Source organism: Schistocerca serialis, chromosome 9 (assembly GCF_023864345.2).
Source record: "Schistocerca serialis cubense isolate TAMUIC-IGC-003099 chromosome 9, iqSchSeri2.2, whole genome shotgun sequence".
Classification (NCBI taxonomy): domain Eukaryota; kingdom Metazoa; phylum Arthropoda; class Insecta; order Orthoptera; family Acrididae; genus Schistocerca; species Schistocerca serialis.
The window spans coordinates 273097411-273114679 of record NC_064646.1 but is presented as its reverse complement, the minus strand read 5'-3'; the positions used below and the strand labels follow the sequence as shown (position 1 = coordinate 273114679).

At 40.5% G+C, this 17269-nt stretch overlaps 1 protein-coding gene across 3 annotated transcripts in view; it reads right to left on the bottom strand.

Annotated features, from left to right (window-relative positions):
* The window catches only part of LOC126419845 (sarcalumenin-like), a 78800-nt gene that overhangs the window by 49646 nt on the left and 11885 nt on the right, over positions 1-17269 (bottom strand). For all 3 annotated transcript variants that reach the window (XM_050087098.1, XM_050087097.1, XM_050087099.1), the window contains one exon: positions 1010-1103. In XM_050087098.1, the coding sequence (XP_049943055.1) occupies positions 1010-1103 (94 nt within the window). The remainder of the gene's footprint in view (positions 1-1009; positions 1104-17269) is intronic.

Genomic DNA, 17269 nt, shown 5'->3' with positions numbered 1-17269 from the left:
GTGATTGTAACTAAAAATAGTGACCAATGTTTTACAGTTATACAGGTGGTAATTGAGTGGACTAATTAGTGGCATCAGTTACTGCTGCATACTTTACAGTTGAATATCATTTAAAAATTACAGAAAAATTTGTTCAAAAGACCTATTTTAACAAAATATCTTAAAACAGTGCTAAATTCCACATACAGTTTAATGGATTATAACAGACAAAAATGGTATCTCAACTTATCATACTAGCAGTGGTATGTCAAATGAACCCAACAATTTTCTGCTAAATAGTTCTCTCTCACAGGTTTCACATAAATATACATTATAGCTTACACAGTATGGTATTCAACCAAACAAACTTTCAATTAAATCTGTAATAATGGGGGAAATATATTTGTCCCCAGAAATTATGTCCTCATATGCAAACAAGTGTAATCATAAATAGGTTGTTACAGCCATCAAAGTGACTGCTGGGATGTTTAAAACGTGAACTGTAAAATAAAGTTATACATATTGTCAACACACCACACATGTAATGAGGGCACTGTGGATCAGTGTAATGTACACTGAAGCCAGTTGTATTGCAACTGTAAACAGCAGCCTCAGTGTGAACTCAATCTCTGACATGAGTAGTCCAGTTTGGGTTGCGTATATATACGTGGTTTTCATATTTGAACTTACATTTATTGGTATGTATTTTATAACTGACTTACATTGAAAGCTTATGCAACTGTATACATGATAAGGCATGCACATTATGTCACTGGAACTGGTTCTTTGTGTGTCTTTTAGACTGAAACTGGCCACACAGAGACCAAAATTTGGATTTGCAATAAATATTATTTGTTATTTCCATAACTTTTATTGTCTGAAACAAGATTATATTCAGTAACTCTCACTATGAAAAAGAACTGAGGCAAGTAAATGAGTACACGACTGAAATAAATTAAGATCTCCTAATCAGTGTAACAATCTCACTGCAAGTAAACAATAAATAATAATGAAATGTGTTTCGTCATACCATGAGAGTCTCTCGTTTCCTGCCACTTGTAACAATCACAAAACCTTGTGTTTCAATTGCCACACCAGTTTTCTGAACATGTTCCTCAATGTACCTGGAGAAAAGATGAAACACAGAACCGACACTAAGAGGTGAGTATAAATGGAAAAATAAATAAATAAAACAAGACAGCATTTACCAGAAAATCTAAAGTTAAAACAATAATGTTGATTTCATATCAGTGGACTGTTCTGGAAGTACACTATCTGCTAGGTAACTAGGATCCTGACACCACAGAAAAAAATGGAACAATCTCTCTCTAGGACCCAAAAGTAAACGTTAATTGAAATTTTGACTATACAGTGAGTAACAATTGCAACATCTGTAATGATGCCAGATGATATTTTCTTTATTACAATATTAACGCAGTTTATTTTTCTGATGTGCAGTTCTCGCAATATTTCCAAGCGCTCAAACTTTCTTGCAAAGTGACCATTACCCAATATTTTTTCCAATTACTGCAGAACAAGATAGCATGTGTTGTTCTAACACACTAACTGCAGTTATAACAATATGACAGAATGGTTCTGTGTAATGTTTCTGGCCACCAGAAATTAGAATAGCAAGTATGGACAATGGCTTCAAGAACATACATCACTCTCGTGACAGGCTTGCATTATAACTTCCGTTTTCTCTGGTTCTCTTTCATCTTCTATTGCTTTCTCCATTTAGTAGTTACCATATTCAAATTTTACCTCTTGTTTGCCACTCAATCACCATTTCATACATTATTTGCTCCCCCCCAAACCCCACTTCATTGCTCATCTTTTCATAGGCTTCAGTCTTGATTTCTTTATTCCTTTAATTTTTAATATATCACTGCAAAATACTTATGATAAAGCCATAAAGGATGAAATATATGAATTTCTTATGTTATCTGCTGAAACATATTTACTAGCTGGTTGGGAACTGCAGTATGACACACAATATTACGACATTCACACGGCAGTTTATATGTGGACACCAGCACACTTGAACAGGGCAGCAAGATGTTGAGTTACAAACGAAAAGAAAGAAAAAAAATGTTGTACTGGGTAGGCGGTGATACAGTGGTGATGAATAAAATAGGAAAGTTCTGCCTCCCACTTATCTCACAAATGATTAAAATGTTTAAAAAATCATTTGACTCAGATTGCAAACACCACAAAACACAACACTGATTACATATTCTGGACATCATGCAAAAGTTATATTATTCTGGGGTTCTGCAACACGGCAACAACAAATAACAACTGTTCTGTTACATAACAACTTCCATTCTGTGCAGCAGATCAGTGGATAGTGCCCTAGCTTTTTGCTAGCAATTTTGGGAGACAAACAAAAAGACAATGTCAGAATTCATCATCAACTGAACAGTCTGGGCAGTACAGGGTGATGCATAGAGGGGGTGGAAACAAGATTTTCCAAAACAATCAAACCTGAAGCACCAATGGTGGTTAGGAACACTAATTTCCATTTCAATTAATAGAGTAGTGAAGTGGTGGTGAACAAAGTTTTCATATGAAAACATACTGCAAGAAAACATATTATTATGCACTCCACTGGCCTACAGTAGTTAAATGAGTGCATAATCTTGAAGGAATTTCTTTAGCCTGGAAAACTTATCAATGTACTCATACTTCTTATGCTGAAAACATGAAAAATTAATAAAACAACATGTGCCAGAAAACAGCCAAGGGTACAGCCAGAGCACCATAAACTAAAAACTGTAGAATTTCCCATGTGCTGCAATATTTTATTTAATTCTGAGGGCAGGAGCAGGGTGTGGGAGTGACTACCATTCTTAGAGTTGGATTCACTGCCATGTGTGTGTGCTTCCCTGGTGTAGCATTTCGGGAGTGGTCATTGTCAGGATATAGGTAATCTCTTCTTTCAGCTCTTCAACAAAACTCATATGAGTTACGGAACTCTTTTCCTTTAAGAATGACCACAGCCAATTATTGTACTTTTTTAGTATGGACTTCTGGTTGGCCACAGTGAATCCATGATGGAAATTGGTGGTCCAACCAGTCTTTAACAAGAGTCCAGTAGTGTCCAGGAGCACCATCCTGTTGTATAACAACATTGTTCAGCAGGCCAACTTTATCAAGTTCATGTAATAGTCAGCGAGATAACGTCGAGGTACAATGCCCCCCCCCCCCCCCCCCCAAAAAAAAAAAAAAATCACAGACCCGTCAAAGAAAAATGGCCAGATGATAAGGTCATGGGTAACACCAGTCCGTAGCAAAACATGAGGAGAGTGTTGGTTAAGTTCTTCATAACAATGACAGCTCTTTTTTGCCCAGATATTAAGATTTCAAGACCAGGAGCTATGATTTAAAGAGGATTCATCTGTCATCACAACCTTACTGCGAGTTGCTAATGTTGGAAAAGCTGTAAGTAGCTGTTCACACGAATCACATTGGGTATTACTATCATGACCACTTAATTCATTTATGCTGCAGGGTCAAAATAAATGGTGACCTTTCTTCATCCAAAGACATGGCACAAATGTTCTAGGAATGTTCCATCTTTGCTGACCGCTTCCTTGCTGATTTTGCTAGTGAACAAAGCAATGGTGCATTTAAGTGTTCAGTTACTTCACAATTGTTGTCAAATTTCTTGGGTCTTCCTCTGTGTTGTGCATCTCTCACAGACTAAGCTGAGAAGGGCCTTTCCAGTTTTTGAAGATTAGCCTCTGTTGGGGCTTTCTTCTTGAAATGATTACAAAAGGTTTCCCTTAATTACATGATATGTCTCACCTGTCTGTTACTTTTCATGCATCCATACACTAAGAAGATGGTATTCAATTGTAAATCTGCCTGTATCTGCCATTATAACACAAATGTATACACTAGTATCACCTTCACAGCAAAACAAAATACGATCACATGCCGTAGTATTTGCCAGAACAACAAGCAAAGCAAAACAATCACATGCCTTATATTTGTGGAATGACACCTGCATTGTTTTAGTTTGATGCATAACAATTATTGCCTGCATTATTGCAATCTGAGTGACTTCTACCAGAAGACAGTCGTACTACCGACATCTAGAATATATTTCCAGATCCACGTAACACACGAAACTACATGTTAAGTTATTTGAATACTTTCGGACCGTGACTTCTGGTCCACCTTGTACATCTGAACCAATACGAGGCATGTTCAGAAAATAAGTGTACTAGATTTTTACATTTCTTTTAGAAAAATGTGTATTTGAAAATAAGCTACAGGATATTGTTGACACACTAGCTGATTATTTTTCCATATAACCACCATCCTGTTCAGTGGTGAGCCATGGCACAAGCTTCTTCATGCCCTCCTTAAAGAACTCTACCGCCAGCTCCTTTCCCCCTTCAGAACATCTTTCTGCACCTGCTCGCTGATTAAAAATTTAATTCCACTTGTGGGTGCCTTCAGGGAGGTGAAAAGATAATAATCTGAAGGCATCAAGCCAGGAGAATATGGGGCATGGTTCAAAACATTCCAACCAAATGAGTCCAAGAGTGCTCTGGCGTGTAAGGCTCTTTGAGGATGGGTGAAGTCTAATACCAAGCACATTACACTTGTCAGCATTCCCCTCCTTTTGAGTTTTTTTTTTAAGGGTCTCTCAATATTGTTGTGCATTGATGGTCTCCCCCTGAGGCAGAAATTCGACCAAAATGAAACCTTTCAGTCACAGAACACTGAGGCTATGATTTATTTTTTGTTCATAATTTTTGTTTAGAATTCTTGAGCAAACGGGGAATTGTTGTGACACAACTGACAATTGTCTTTTGTCTTAGGCATGTAATGAGCCACCCATATTTCATCTCCAGTCACAACGGAGCTCAGAAAATCCTCATCTTCCAATTCAACTCGTTCAAGAACTTCATGGGTGCTACTGACCAGATTTTTCTTGTGCTGCTCTGTCAGCTGTTTTGGGACCCATCTTGCACAGTTTCTGGTATACCACAATTTCTGTGAGTGTCTGGTATAAGAAAGGTCTGAAGAATTGTGGAAACATCACAGAAATTTCATCCATTGTCAATTGGCAGTCTTCACAAACAGTTCCCTCGATTTTTTGAACCAACTCGTCAGTCAGAATTGAAGGTCTTCCAATCCTCTGTGTATCGTGAACATTTTTTCTGCCTCTGCTAAACTCCTTACACCCCTTAAACACACATTCTGTTCACGACACATTTTCCATGTACCATTTTATTCACAAAAAACAAGTAGGGAGCAGATCACAGCACATGGCTTGCATTTGGCAGGATTTCTTACTGACATCTTCCACACAGCTGGGCACTGCAACTTGTGTTTAAATACTACTGTGGTCCTGCAATGCTCGCTCTAATCTGCAGATCCCCTTCTACCACTCAGTGTTGCCAACCCTAAAAATGTTCATTATGTCACAATACACTTACTTTCTGAATATGTCTCACACATGGTGCATTGACAGGTGTTGTGAGGAACTAATGGCCAACACTGGCAAGGACACCACATTTGTCAACTACATGAGCAACTATGTATGTAATGTGTGCAGTTCACTCTATGACATAACAGGCTTTTCTTTCTTTTTTCTATATAATGATAGCACTGAAGCCTTACGTGATTATCATACTGTTGCATACTGTTGCATTCAAAATATGACTTATGTAAAACTTGCAAGACTATTTCCATTTCATTATTACAAGAAATTAGAGTAATTATTTTCTAGAAAATGTAACAGAATCTCATACTGGCCCAAAATTAAGGGAATCAATTCACCAGTTATTCAGAAATCTTGCCATTTCACGTTTAGTGACAGTCCATGACATTTGACATCCTCTTAGAATACAGTATGTACACTTTTTCTTGACTGCTGCTGGAGGGAGTGCAAAAAGGATGAAAATAAGTGACTTTTTCATTAGACTCAGCTTGGGATGGGGAGAGAAGTGGTGCATGGAGAACAGGTCCCACTTCCCTCAGCCACTGCATGCACTATACTTACATTTTATATCAAGCATCAATTGTGAATAAAATGTTCTCGGTTTTCCAGCTGCATCAATTCGAATAAAATCCTCGAATTTTCGATGGCCATCTCTGCCATCGACATCAGGAGTTCACAGACTGCCGGAGCTGCAACGGTTTCTCCCTTATAGAGGCATGATGACATCATCAGCAGCCAATCAGATTGACCCAATGTGGCACGCGCATCTGAGTCAACTCGGGCAGCTACCGGAGCTATTGCCTGTGGCAGCACCGCTGACGTCAGGTGGCGCCAGGGGCAGGTGCTACGTTTGAAACTGCTGCTCCCGCGTCGCGCATCTGTTTTTGCCTTCTTTCGATGTCCAACGCTTGCCCCCATGCCCTGCTGAGTGTGTATCCCTGGTCTCTGTTGAAATTATTATTGTTTAAACGAGTCTCGGCTGCTTACTTTATAACAGAGTCCCAATATGTAGACACATGAGCCAACACTTTTGTATTTTCGAACTGTATTTTATGTCCGTTTTTTAGGCAATACTCCGCTATAGCCGACTTGTCAAGCTCCCTTTGTTTTATATGGTGCTTGTGCTCAAAGGGATGTCACCGGTGCTGCCACAGGCAATAGCTCCGATTGCTGCCCAAGTCGGCATACACGCGCAAGCGCCACATTGGGTCGATCTGATTGGCTGCTGATGATGTCATCATCCCTATATAAGTGAGAAACCGTAGCAGCCCCAGCAGTCCATGAACTCCTGACGATGATAGCGGAGACAGCCATCAAAAGCTCGATGATTTTATTCGAACTGATGGGTTGGGAAACCAAGAACATTTTATTCATGTATGCTGTCGCGAAAGACTCCGAGGACACAAAGCATCAATTCTCACTGTGGGCAGTAAGCTTTTTTTTTCATAGAAAATCATTGTATGATCCAAGAAGTGCTTTAACATTTATTTTACCACAGATACGCCACTCGCAGCACAGCTAAGAAACTTTGGATTCAACAATGCTACTTCTGCTGAACACAGTACTATTTCACTGCTATAGTTGGCAATGAATAAACATGAAACGCAAGCAGTCAGGAATCTTGCGACTTCTACTGATTCAGGATTAGACAGCTCTCATTCCAAAACAGAGTGCACAGAGAACCCAACTCAAGAACCACATACAGAATGAGAATTTCACCCTGCAGCGGAGTGTGCACTGATATGAAACTTCCTGGCAGATTAAAACTGTGTGCCCAAGTTCGAGTCTCGGGCGGGCACACAATTTTAATCTGCCAGGAAGTTTAAGAACCACATAGTTCGCAAGCTAGCAGCCACAAGTATTACATTGTTAACAATTGGTTGCACTGTAAAGATAATTTAAATATCATTATCTACTCACAACTGGAAATTCTACAGAAAGATACTTTCTTTGCAAAACTTAGCATTTTCAAGCTGTATTAAATCCACTCAAGTAAATAACAGACACTTGAGTTATAATTGATGAGTCTTTCCGCTCCAGGGATTGGAATGACTCCTTACCCTCTCCCTTAAAACCCACATCCTTTCGTCTTACCCTCTCCTTCCCTCTTTCCTGACGAACAAAAGCGCTGGCAGGTCGATAGACACACAAACATACACACAACATTCAAGCTTTCGCAACAAACGGTTGCTTCATCAGGAAAAAGGGAAGGAGAGGGAAAGACGAAAGGATGTGGGTTTTGAGGGAGAGGGTAAGGAGTCATTCCAGTCCCGGGAGCGGAAAGACTTACCTTAGAGGGAAAAAAAGGACAGGTATACACTCGCGCACACACACACACACACATATCCACCCGCACATACACAGACACAAGCAGACATTTGTAAAGGCAACTCTTTGCCTTTACAAATGTCTGCTTGTGTGTGTGTGTGTGTGTGTGTGTGTGTGTGTGTGTGTGTGTGTGTGTGTGTGGGCGCGCGAGTGAGTGTATACCTGTCCTTTTTTTCCCGGGATTGGAATGACTCCTTACCCTCTCCCTTAAAACCCACATCCTTTCGTCTTTCCCTCTTTCCTGATGAAGCAACCGTTTGTTGCGAAAGCTTGAATTTTGTGTGTATGTTTGTGTTTGTTTGTGTGTCTATCGACCTGCCAGCGCTTTTGTTTGGTAAGTCTCATCATCTTTGTTTTTAGATATATTTTTCCACTTTTTTATATACTGCTACTAGTTTCTATCGATGACTCATTCTCCTTGAAATGGCTCATTCCTTCTACAAAATTTATTTTTAAGACCTTATAACATACTGCTTGAGAATGAGCCATTGTTCAAAACTGGTGGCGGTAAATAAAATATAATAAAGCGCCTCTTGTGGATCATTATTAAATTAGCATCCATTTCAGAAAACTGTGTACTTTTTTGAGTCAGAATTAACTGAATTAATTATTCAATATTAATAACTTATACATTTTTTAAAATGAGACCAGAACAAAAAAACAAACATATAATCACTGATAGGTCAAAAGTTAATTTTTATACAAGGAAAACTACTGTAAGACTGATAATTACTGTTGTTCACATTTTCTCGCTGCAGGTATTATGATAGTATTTGATTTACTCGATTTACTTCAGATCTACTTGCTTCTGCTCTTTCCTTAATAGTGTAACAGTATTATTTCAAAGAGGAAGTTTATGAGGACAAGCTTACTGCCAGTTTCAAAGCCCAAGTCAGATGGCAACAAAGGATGTACTTCCTCCCAAACAGGAAACCACAAAAGAAAAGATTACTTGGTTGACAAATTTAAGCTACAGGCTGTGTTTTCCTACAGTTGTTAACCTGCACATGATTTAAACAGCAAATGCTATGTCTGACAATAATTAATTTATCTGTAATTGGTGTTGTAAAGGGACTCTCTCTGCTAAATCTAATACTTTTTTTTATTTTTATCTTACTTGCACAGGTCTACTTTATGTAGCTTACAATTTAGCACACAATCTAAAATATACAAACAATTTGGCATTCTATAATTTTTGAACATCTTCAGTGCTCAAATACAGATATTCAAGAGCATTCTTTGTGTCAGACACTTTTTAAATAGTATATGGCAAAACGCATATGCATATTGCATAATGAGAAAGAATGCACAATTGGTATATGATGCAAAATGTATAAAAAACAGTTGCTTTTTTCACTACTGCTTAAAATAAAGGAGACAGAAAATTGAAATATTTCATGTAGTGACAAATAACAGCAGATTTCAACATCTACAATAGTTTTAAAAAAGAAAATGAGGACAGGTATCTAACTGGAGATATAGAACAGAACCCTATTTTCTTCCTTAAGCATTCAAACAGAGAGTGGGTAATGAAGTATGTGATTTAATGAAAAAGATAGTGCAACTGTAATAGCAAGCCACAAGGAGTTATATTTAAATTACCATGATGGGGAAACAACCATGGTTGTCATTTTCATTCAACACTGTTTATTAGAAACCAAGTGGTATCATAAGCTTACAGGGTGAGGTATAAGAAAAGACAATGGTAAAGGTTTTACACATGGTTGTTTTTATGCTCTTTGGACACAAGACTGTATGATGCAGCTCTTTATAATAGTCTACTTTGTCCAAATCATGTAACACCTGCGTTAACTACTGTACCCTACACTCTCTGAACCTGCTTAGTGTAGTCTAGTGTTGGTCTCCCTCTGTAATTTTTACCCTCCTCCATACTTACACCTACTACCAAACTAACTCTTCTCTGATGCCTCAATATGTGTCCTGTCAACCTGTCCCATATTTGAGTCAGTTTGTGCCATGAAGCTCCTCTCACCAATTTGACAGTCTCTTCATTAGTTGCTTGATCTACTTATCTAATCTTCAGCATGCTTCTACAACACCACACTTCAAAAGCGTCTATTCTCTTCTTGTCTGAACTGCATATAATCCATGTATCACTTTTGTACAATACTACACTCTATACAAATACCACCACAAAAGACTCCCTACGATTTAAATTTATATCTGAATTTTACAGATGTGTCTTTTTCAGAAGTGTTTCTTGCTTCTGGAAATCTGCACTTTACCTCCTATCCACTTCTGGTATCAGTTATTTTATTCTCCAATATCAAAATCCATGTACTAATTTTAGTGGCTCATTTCCTAATCTAATGTTCTCAGCATCTTCCAATTTAATTCACCTACATTCTATTACCCTGGTTTTACTTTTGTTGACCTTCAATCTTTTCAGGACACAATCCATTCTGTTCACCAGAGCTTCCAAGTCCTTTGCCATCTCTGTACGAATTACAATGTCATCAGCAAACTTCAAAGTTTTTACTGCTTCCTCCTGAACTTTAATTCTTTTTCCAAATTTCTTCTTGGTATCCTTTCTGCTTGGTACTGGGATTATTGAATTCTTCTTGGAGGATGAAAAGACTGCAGCTGTCTCCGATATTCTACATACCAGGTGCAGTACTGCATCCTGGTTAGTTCTTCCAAGGATCATCATCCATTCCAGGTTTCTTATTTCAACTTAGGTCTTTCAGTGCTTTGTAGAATTTTTCTCGCAGTATCACATCACCTCTCTCACCTGCACACAAATCCCTTTCCATAACACTGTCATCAAGTTATTTATTAGGTTGGTGCAAAAGTTCGTAGCATTTTTGTTTTGTATGTTGATATTCCAGTTGCTGTAGGTTTATTTATCATTTGTCAGTTTTCATTTGTACTTCTGTGTAGCTATTTGAGTTTACATACTGTCATTTGGTTATAGTGAGTGAAGCTGTTGATGTTAGAAAATGGAGTACTAAGTGAAGAAATCTGAACATTTCCAACATGTTGTTCTGTTTGAGTTCAATAGAAGAGTGACAGCACCAGAGTTAGCCAGAAACATTTGCACTGTGTATGAGGATAATGCCACTGGGCAGAGCAAGGCAAGAAAATGGTTTTATCATTTTGAGGAGGACTGTTTTGACAATAGTGACTTTCCACATTCAGGAAAACCTTCATTGATGACAATCATTTAAATGCATTTATCCACAATGACCCATGTCAGAGAACTCGAGAACTGGGAAATGTAATCATTTCACCATTGTGCAACATTTGCTTGCAAAGGGAAATGTTAAAAAAAATGTGTGTATAGGTACCGCGTGTACTCAACCAAAACCACAAAAATCAGCAGGTGACCATATGTGTATCTCCACTTGCTCATAATCAACCATTCCTAGCCTGTATCATTACTGGTGATGATAAATGGTGTCTTGTATGATAGCATAAGGAAAAGAAAGGTATGGCAGAGCCCATACAAAGCCCTGCATGCATCTGCAAAAGATAATGTTATGCATCTGGTGGAACAGCAACAGTTTGGTGTACTACAAACTGCTTCCCTGAGGTGTAAACATCACTTCTGACATTTGTTGTCAAAGACAGATGTCTTGCAGATACAATCCAAGAACAATGACCATGATGACTCTGTGAGGTGATGCTGCTCCACGAAATGCCTGCACAAATTCTGCTAGATGGACAAAAAACACTCTGCAAGAGTTAGGTTGGGAAGTCATTTCAAATCACCTTATTCACTTGATCTCGCACCCTCAGATTTTGATCTTTTCTGCTCTCTGTCTAACAGCCTTCAAGGGATTTCCTTTCCAGATGAAAATGCACCACTCTCAATATGGCTCAATGAGTTCTTCACTTCAAAACCATGTGGTTTCTACAGTCATGAAATCTAAAAGCTATCCCAGAGTTGGAAGATTCTTGTAAATAGTGAAGGATAATATATTATTGATTACTAAAGTCTCTGTTATGTGTATATGTTGTGTTCATTAAACTTTTGGAAAAACACTACAAACTTATGCACCAACCTAATACATAATGGAAAATCTGAGATGGAATGGCAAGAATACAAAAAGGATTGCTACTCGCCACATAGTGGAGGCACTGAGTGGCAGACAGGCATGATGAAAAGGAATGCTAGGTATTAATCAGCTATTGGAGTAAGTTCTGTATCAGACACAGGCAAAACAAAACTGACAAGCATTTGCACAAGTAGCACTTGCATACACATGTACAGTGTCGTCTCTGAGTGCTAAGACCTCTCTCTATTCCTTGCACCATTAAGGCTTCCCTTGTCTGCTTGGTGCTGGCTTGTCACCTGTGTGGCAGTTCTGTGTGTGGCATCAGATTGCTAGTGGATACATAGACTTTGTGAAGTGTGAGGCCTCATGGAAATACAAAGCTATAGATCACAGGGAACAGCATGTCTTAAACTGGACAATTACCCAATAGAGATCGACAATGGTCTGCTGTATGTGGTGATCGCTAGCTCACAGGTACACCGACAAGAATGAAATACAACTGCAGTAGGATCTGGGAGTGCTGCGTCAACCCAGTCACTGTGTTAACTGTGATCTGTTAGTCTTGATTAACAAAACTGAAGGTTCAGGGTTGTCTTTTTTTATCTGCACATTATTTCAACAACATCCCTAGGGATCATTTCACATCAAGTGACCCATTTTGGAAGATCCTCTCAGCTAAACTGTCTTCAATTTCAATTAAGTTCACACAAATTGCACCGAAGGACTTACAGGAACTTTTACCACATTTCTGCTCAATCTGTAACTTATTGTAGGTAATGGAGCTGTTTTCATGAGTGCACCTTTCTTAGGAATTGGAAATGCATAAGAAATTTTCAAATTTGGAAAGTCATTGTTCCTAGGCTAATTTAGCTACAATCCTCCAACTTATCAATCTATCACCACTTTTTGTGCAACTCACAGAAATAACGCACAGGAAAATCAGAAAGGAAAGCCCGTGGTGAAATCGTTATTTAAACTGCTTAAAAAGCTTGTTGCAGCAAATTTTCCCCATTTTTAGTGTTCTGTACTTCAGACGATAAAAACAGAACTCTTATGGGATAACTTTGTGGTCCATCTGTCCGTTCACCTACCTGCCTTAGTCCTGCTGAGATTTTCAGTGCCTATCAAGCCAAAGGATATGTCACCGAAACCAGAGTGGTGGTTCACCAGCCGCTGCACACAGATTCTGAACTGGGCTGGTCCGAAAGGCTCCAGTTGATATCCTAATGCCCTCCTGGTGGACAGCATCTAACGTCTTGTCAGGAAGGCATTTAAAAATATTCAATGACTGCAAGACCTTTGTTCGTAGATCTTTCAGGTGTGGGAGCCAAGTTAATTTTGAGTCAAATGATAAACCCAAAAAGTGCACAGTGCCTTGAAAACATAAAATATTGTTCCCGATTGTGAGCACAAGCTGATTAAAACTTCGACGAGCACAGTTAAAATTGACACATGTAGTCTTCCTAGGTGAGAACTGAAAACCAGTTGTCCTGCCCCAAATTTCCAGCCTTCTAATTGTCAGCTGTAGCTGCCTCATCATTGTTATAAGATCAGAGGAAGAAAAGGAGATTGCAAAGTCATCCACAAACAAAGGGCATTTAACAGGGCTTCTGACTGTGGAGGAAATGCCACTGATAGAGATGGCAAACAATGTGACACTGAGGACACTGCCCTGAGGGACCCCATTCTCCTGAACATAGCAATCGACATGGCCTAGCCAACACGATATCGAAAAAGCAGGTCCTCAGAAATGATTGGATAAGAAGTGGCAGCCGTCCACTTAGTTCTCATTCATAAAGTTGGCGAAGGATGTTGTACCTCCCAGTATTGTCATATGCTTTTTGAGGTCAAAAAACACACAAACCAAATTGTTTCGGCATAAGGAGGGCTCCTGTATCGCCACCTCCCATACGATTAAGTTGTCAAGGGTGGAACAGTAGCACCTGAAACCGCATTGTGAATGGCACAATTAACCTTGGGATTCAAGCAGCCAGACGAGCTGACGGTTGACCATGTGTTCAAGAGTCTTACCCATACAACTGGTAAGGGCTACACTCTGTAACTCTTAGGGATGCTACGGTCCCTGCCTGGTTTCCAGAATGGAATTAATATTGCCTCCTTCCAAAGTTGTAGGGTACTGTCCATCAAACCAGATCTGACTGAAACAAGAGAGGAGCTATCCTTTAGCTTCAGAGCACAGCTGATGAAGCATGGCATAACAGATCTCATCAGGTCCTGGAGCAGTGTGTCTGGCTGCAGACAAAGGTGGTTCCAGTTTCCACATGGAGAACGGAAGTTTGTATACTTCCTCATTAAGCAAGAAGAAACTGAGCGTTCTCATCTCTGCAGTCCTACAGGACAACCAAAAAGCAGAAGCTTGTCCGGATGATGTAGTAATAGTAAAGAAGTGCTCAACTAAAACCTGAGCCATGTCTTCTGGTGTGTCAACCAAGACCCCATTATCTGACAAGGCCGCAGAAGGACATGTACTACCCTTGCCTGAAATCCATCTTATTGATTCCCAAATTCGTGCAGTGGAAGTGGAGCATTAATGGAAGTCATTAATTCCCTCCAGGATGCCCTCTTCTGTTCTTTTATCACTCACTGCACCTACGCTCTCGCAGATCTGAAGGCATCAAGATTCCAGTGTTTGAGGTCCTGCAGAGCTGTTCATCTGGCCCCGATTGCCAACCAACAGTCATCATTAGCCCCAGGTACAGGCCGCCGTCGTCCGACTAGACCAGGGTATGGACTCTGCAGCAGCCTGTTGGATCTCATAAGTGATACGGGCCAACATCTCCTGTGCACGTCCTTTTGTTCAAAAATAGCCTGTCGACTGTACTGCAACCAATTTGCCCTTTGTATCATTCATCTGCATGGTCTCCCGTCAGCCAGTGTCCTAGTCGGCAGACGGATCCTGGGAAGTGGTCACTATAAAGTAAATCTGGAGCCACTTTTCACTGAACTGAGTCTGCAATAGGTGGGGAACAAAAACAAAAGTCAATGGCTGAAAAAGACCCTGTATCTGTGGAGAAGTGTGTTGTCTGATCCGTGTTCGGAAGGCATATATTCCAGAATGGACAGTCACTCAATTGTCCGACCCCTGGAGCAATCGGTAGGCGAATCCCACAGCACATTGTGTAAGTTGAAGTACCCCACAAGAAGGAAGGGCGTGGGAACACCCAGAAGAGTTCTGCCAGTGCGTCTGCATCCAAGGCATCATTAGGGATAAGGTCAAAAGAACACACTGTGATATTAAAGCATGCGAGAACTTTCACAGCAATTGCTTGTGTGGTTGTGGTAAGAGGGACAGGAGAGGAGTGGCATCTGTCATCAATGAAAACAGCCACTCCATTTTTTGCCCTGTCTCGAGTAGTATCATCCTTCCTGTATGCATGGTAACCATATAATGCAGGTGTGTCGGTGACTCAGACGCGTTTCTTGTAAGCAGATGCAGAACTGTTTCTCCTGGACAAGGAGCTGCAATTCTTCCAAATGTGAGCGATATCCATTCAAATACCACTGCAACAGTAAAGTCCTTATGGAAGCCATTGTTCAGTGATGGTTGTTCTTTTCTTTCTCCCTTGGGGAGGGTGATTTACTGAGGTGGTCAGTGCGGAACCTTAGCCAGTTCCTGCCCCGGCTGGGAGTTCATATCCTCAAGAGCATAGTCGCCCTCAGAAAGGGAGAGAGTTCGCCAATCCGAAGGGTTAACTACCACTTTCTTCGACTTGGAACTGCTTTTCGAAGGACTTTCTTTACTGACGTGAGGAGCTGTGCCTGGGTTGAAGGGATGGCTTAGTTGGCTCCTGAGGTGGGAGTTGTGGTATGTGGCTCAGGTGGTAAGCCTATTGCTGACGGCTTCCAAATGACCTCAGTTTCAAGTGGAATGTTTGCCCCCATATGTACATTGACAAGTGCATGTGCTCGTACTTGAATCTGTGGTCCGAGTTTGTGTGGACGCATCACACTTAGTGATTGGCATCTTAAGGGCTGATACAAAAGAAGTAGCAAAAACTGGCAGTTGCATAGCTTTAAAAGCTTTTTTAGCTTCACCATGGTGTATGCATATCTTGACTTTCAACTCCTGAATTTTCCTTTCCTTGTGGTAATCCTCACACTTTCTGACCCACACTGGGTGATACATTTTGGAAGAAGGGTACAAGAATTGCCTGATTTGTGAGCTGAGCCTTCCACAACTGCCACATGTAGCCTTCCCAATACATCCCATAATGGCATAGCCAAATCTTTGACATTTGTAGCATCACACTGGGTTAGGAACAAACAGGCGAACCTTAAGACAAGCATAGCCTGCAATGATACGTTCAGGTAATTCTTGAGTACTAAAAATTAGAACAAGTGTTGCCAATTTTTCCAATTTGCCATTGGCTCTCCTCATATAGGTCTGCACTTCCATGACGCCTATATTTTTCCATTCTTCACATAACTCTGCGGTGTCCACCTCCATTATATTCGAGCAGGTAACCACGCCCTTATTACAGTTAAGGGTGTTATGCCGCTCAGCCTCACCTGGGTAGTCACCTAAGGCCTTACATCCCAGAAGCTTAGATATTTGGTTTGAATTAGCAGTTTCAACTAGAAGTGTTTCGTTACAAATTTGTTTGACACTTTTTTTGAGACCCAACAATATCTTCCAATGCCTTGTGAATATAGAAAAGGGAGACCTTCTCAAAGGTTCCCTCTGTTTGCTTGACTACAATGAAAGTGTAATGGCACACTAATGCCCTGTTACTATGATTCTGAGACTTCTTTTCGGAAAGACTGACCAAATGAGCTCTCTTTGAGGAATGGGTGAAGGTACTACCTGACGGGACACCCGACCCGTCAGTAGTAGTAGTAGCAGTTTAATGAGACCGTTCTATAAAGATCACACAAGACACTAGGGAAACAACTGTTGACCCAGGCAGAGTCCTGCATGCCTGAGCAAGCCTTACACAACTGGGGACGAGGGGTGGGGGGTGGGGGGTGGGGGGAGTGGCAGGTGCCCCAGAGGTTGCCCACTAGACATTCACTTCATCAGCACATAGAACACCTTGAGGTTGAGAGGTTTTTTAAAGAGGTGTGTACCTTCCTCGCAGTCCAGGCGGTGAAGCCAAGACCTCTGGTATCCAAAACACACAACATTCCACCAATGCGCCGCACTTTGGTCCCTGAAGCGTGCCCGGTGCTTACAATGACAGAGGGTTGGCAGCACATACCCATCTGCAGCTCAGGAACACCAGGGTTGCCAAGCCTGTACTCAACAAACGAATGCTGAGCCCCTGAGGGGTGAATGGGTAAATCCGTTACAGACATTAATCTAAGGGGTATGGAGTCTAAGGGGTATGGAGGGGACATCTCCAGCTGCTGGATCTGTGAGAACAGTGGCTTCAGTGGCAGTATTTCTTATCGTTTCAATCTCTTTTGGATAATTCAGGTTCCACAGCAGTATTCTAATCATAAATCAGTAAGTCATAACTAC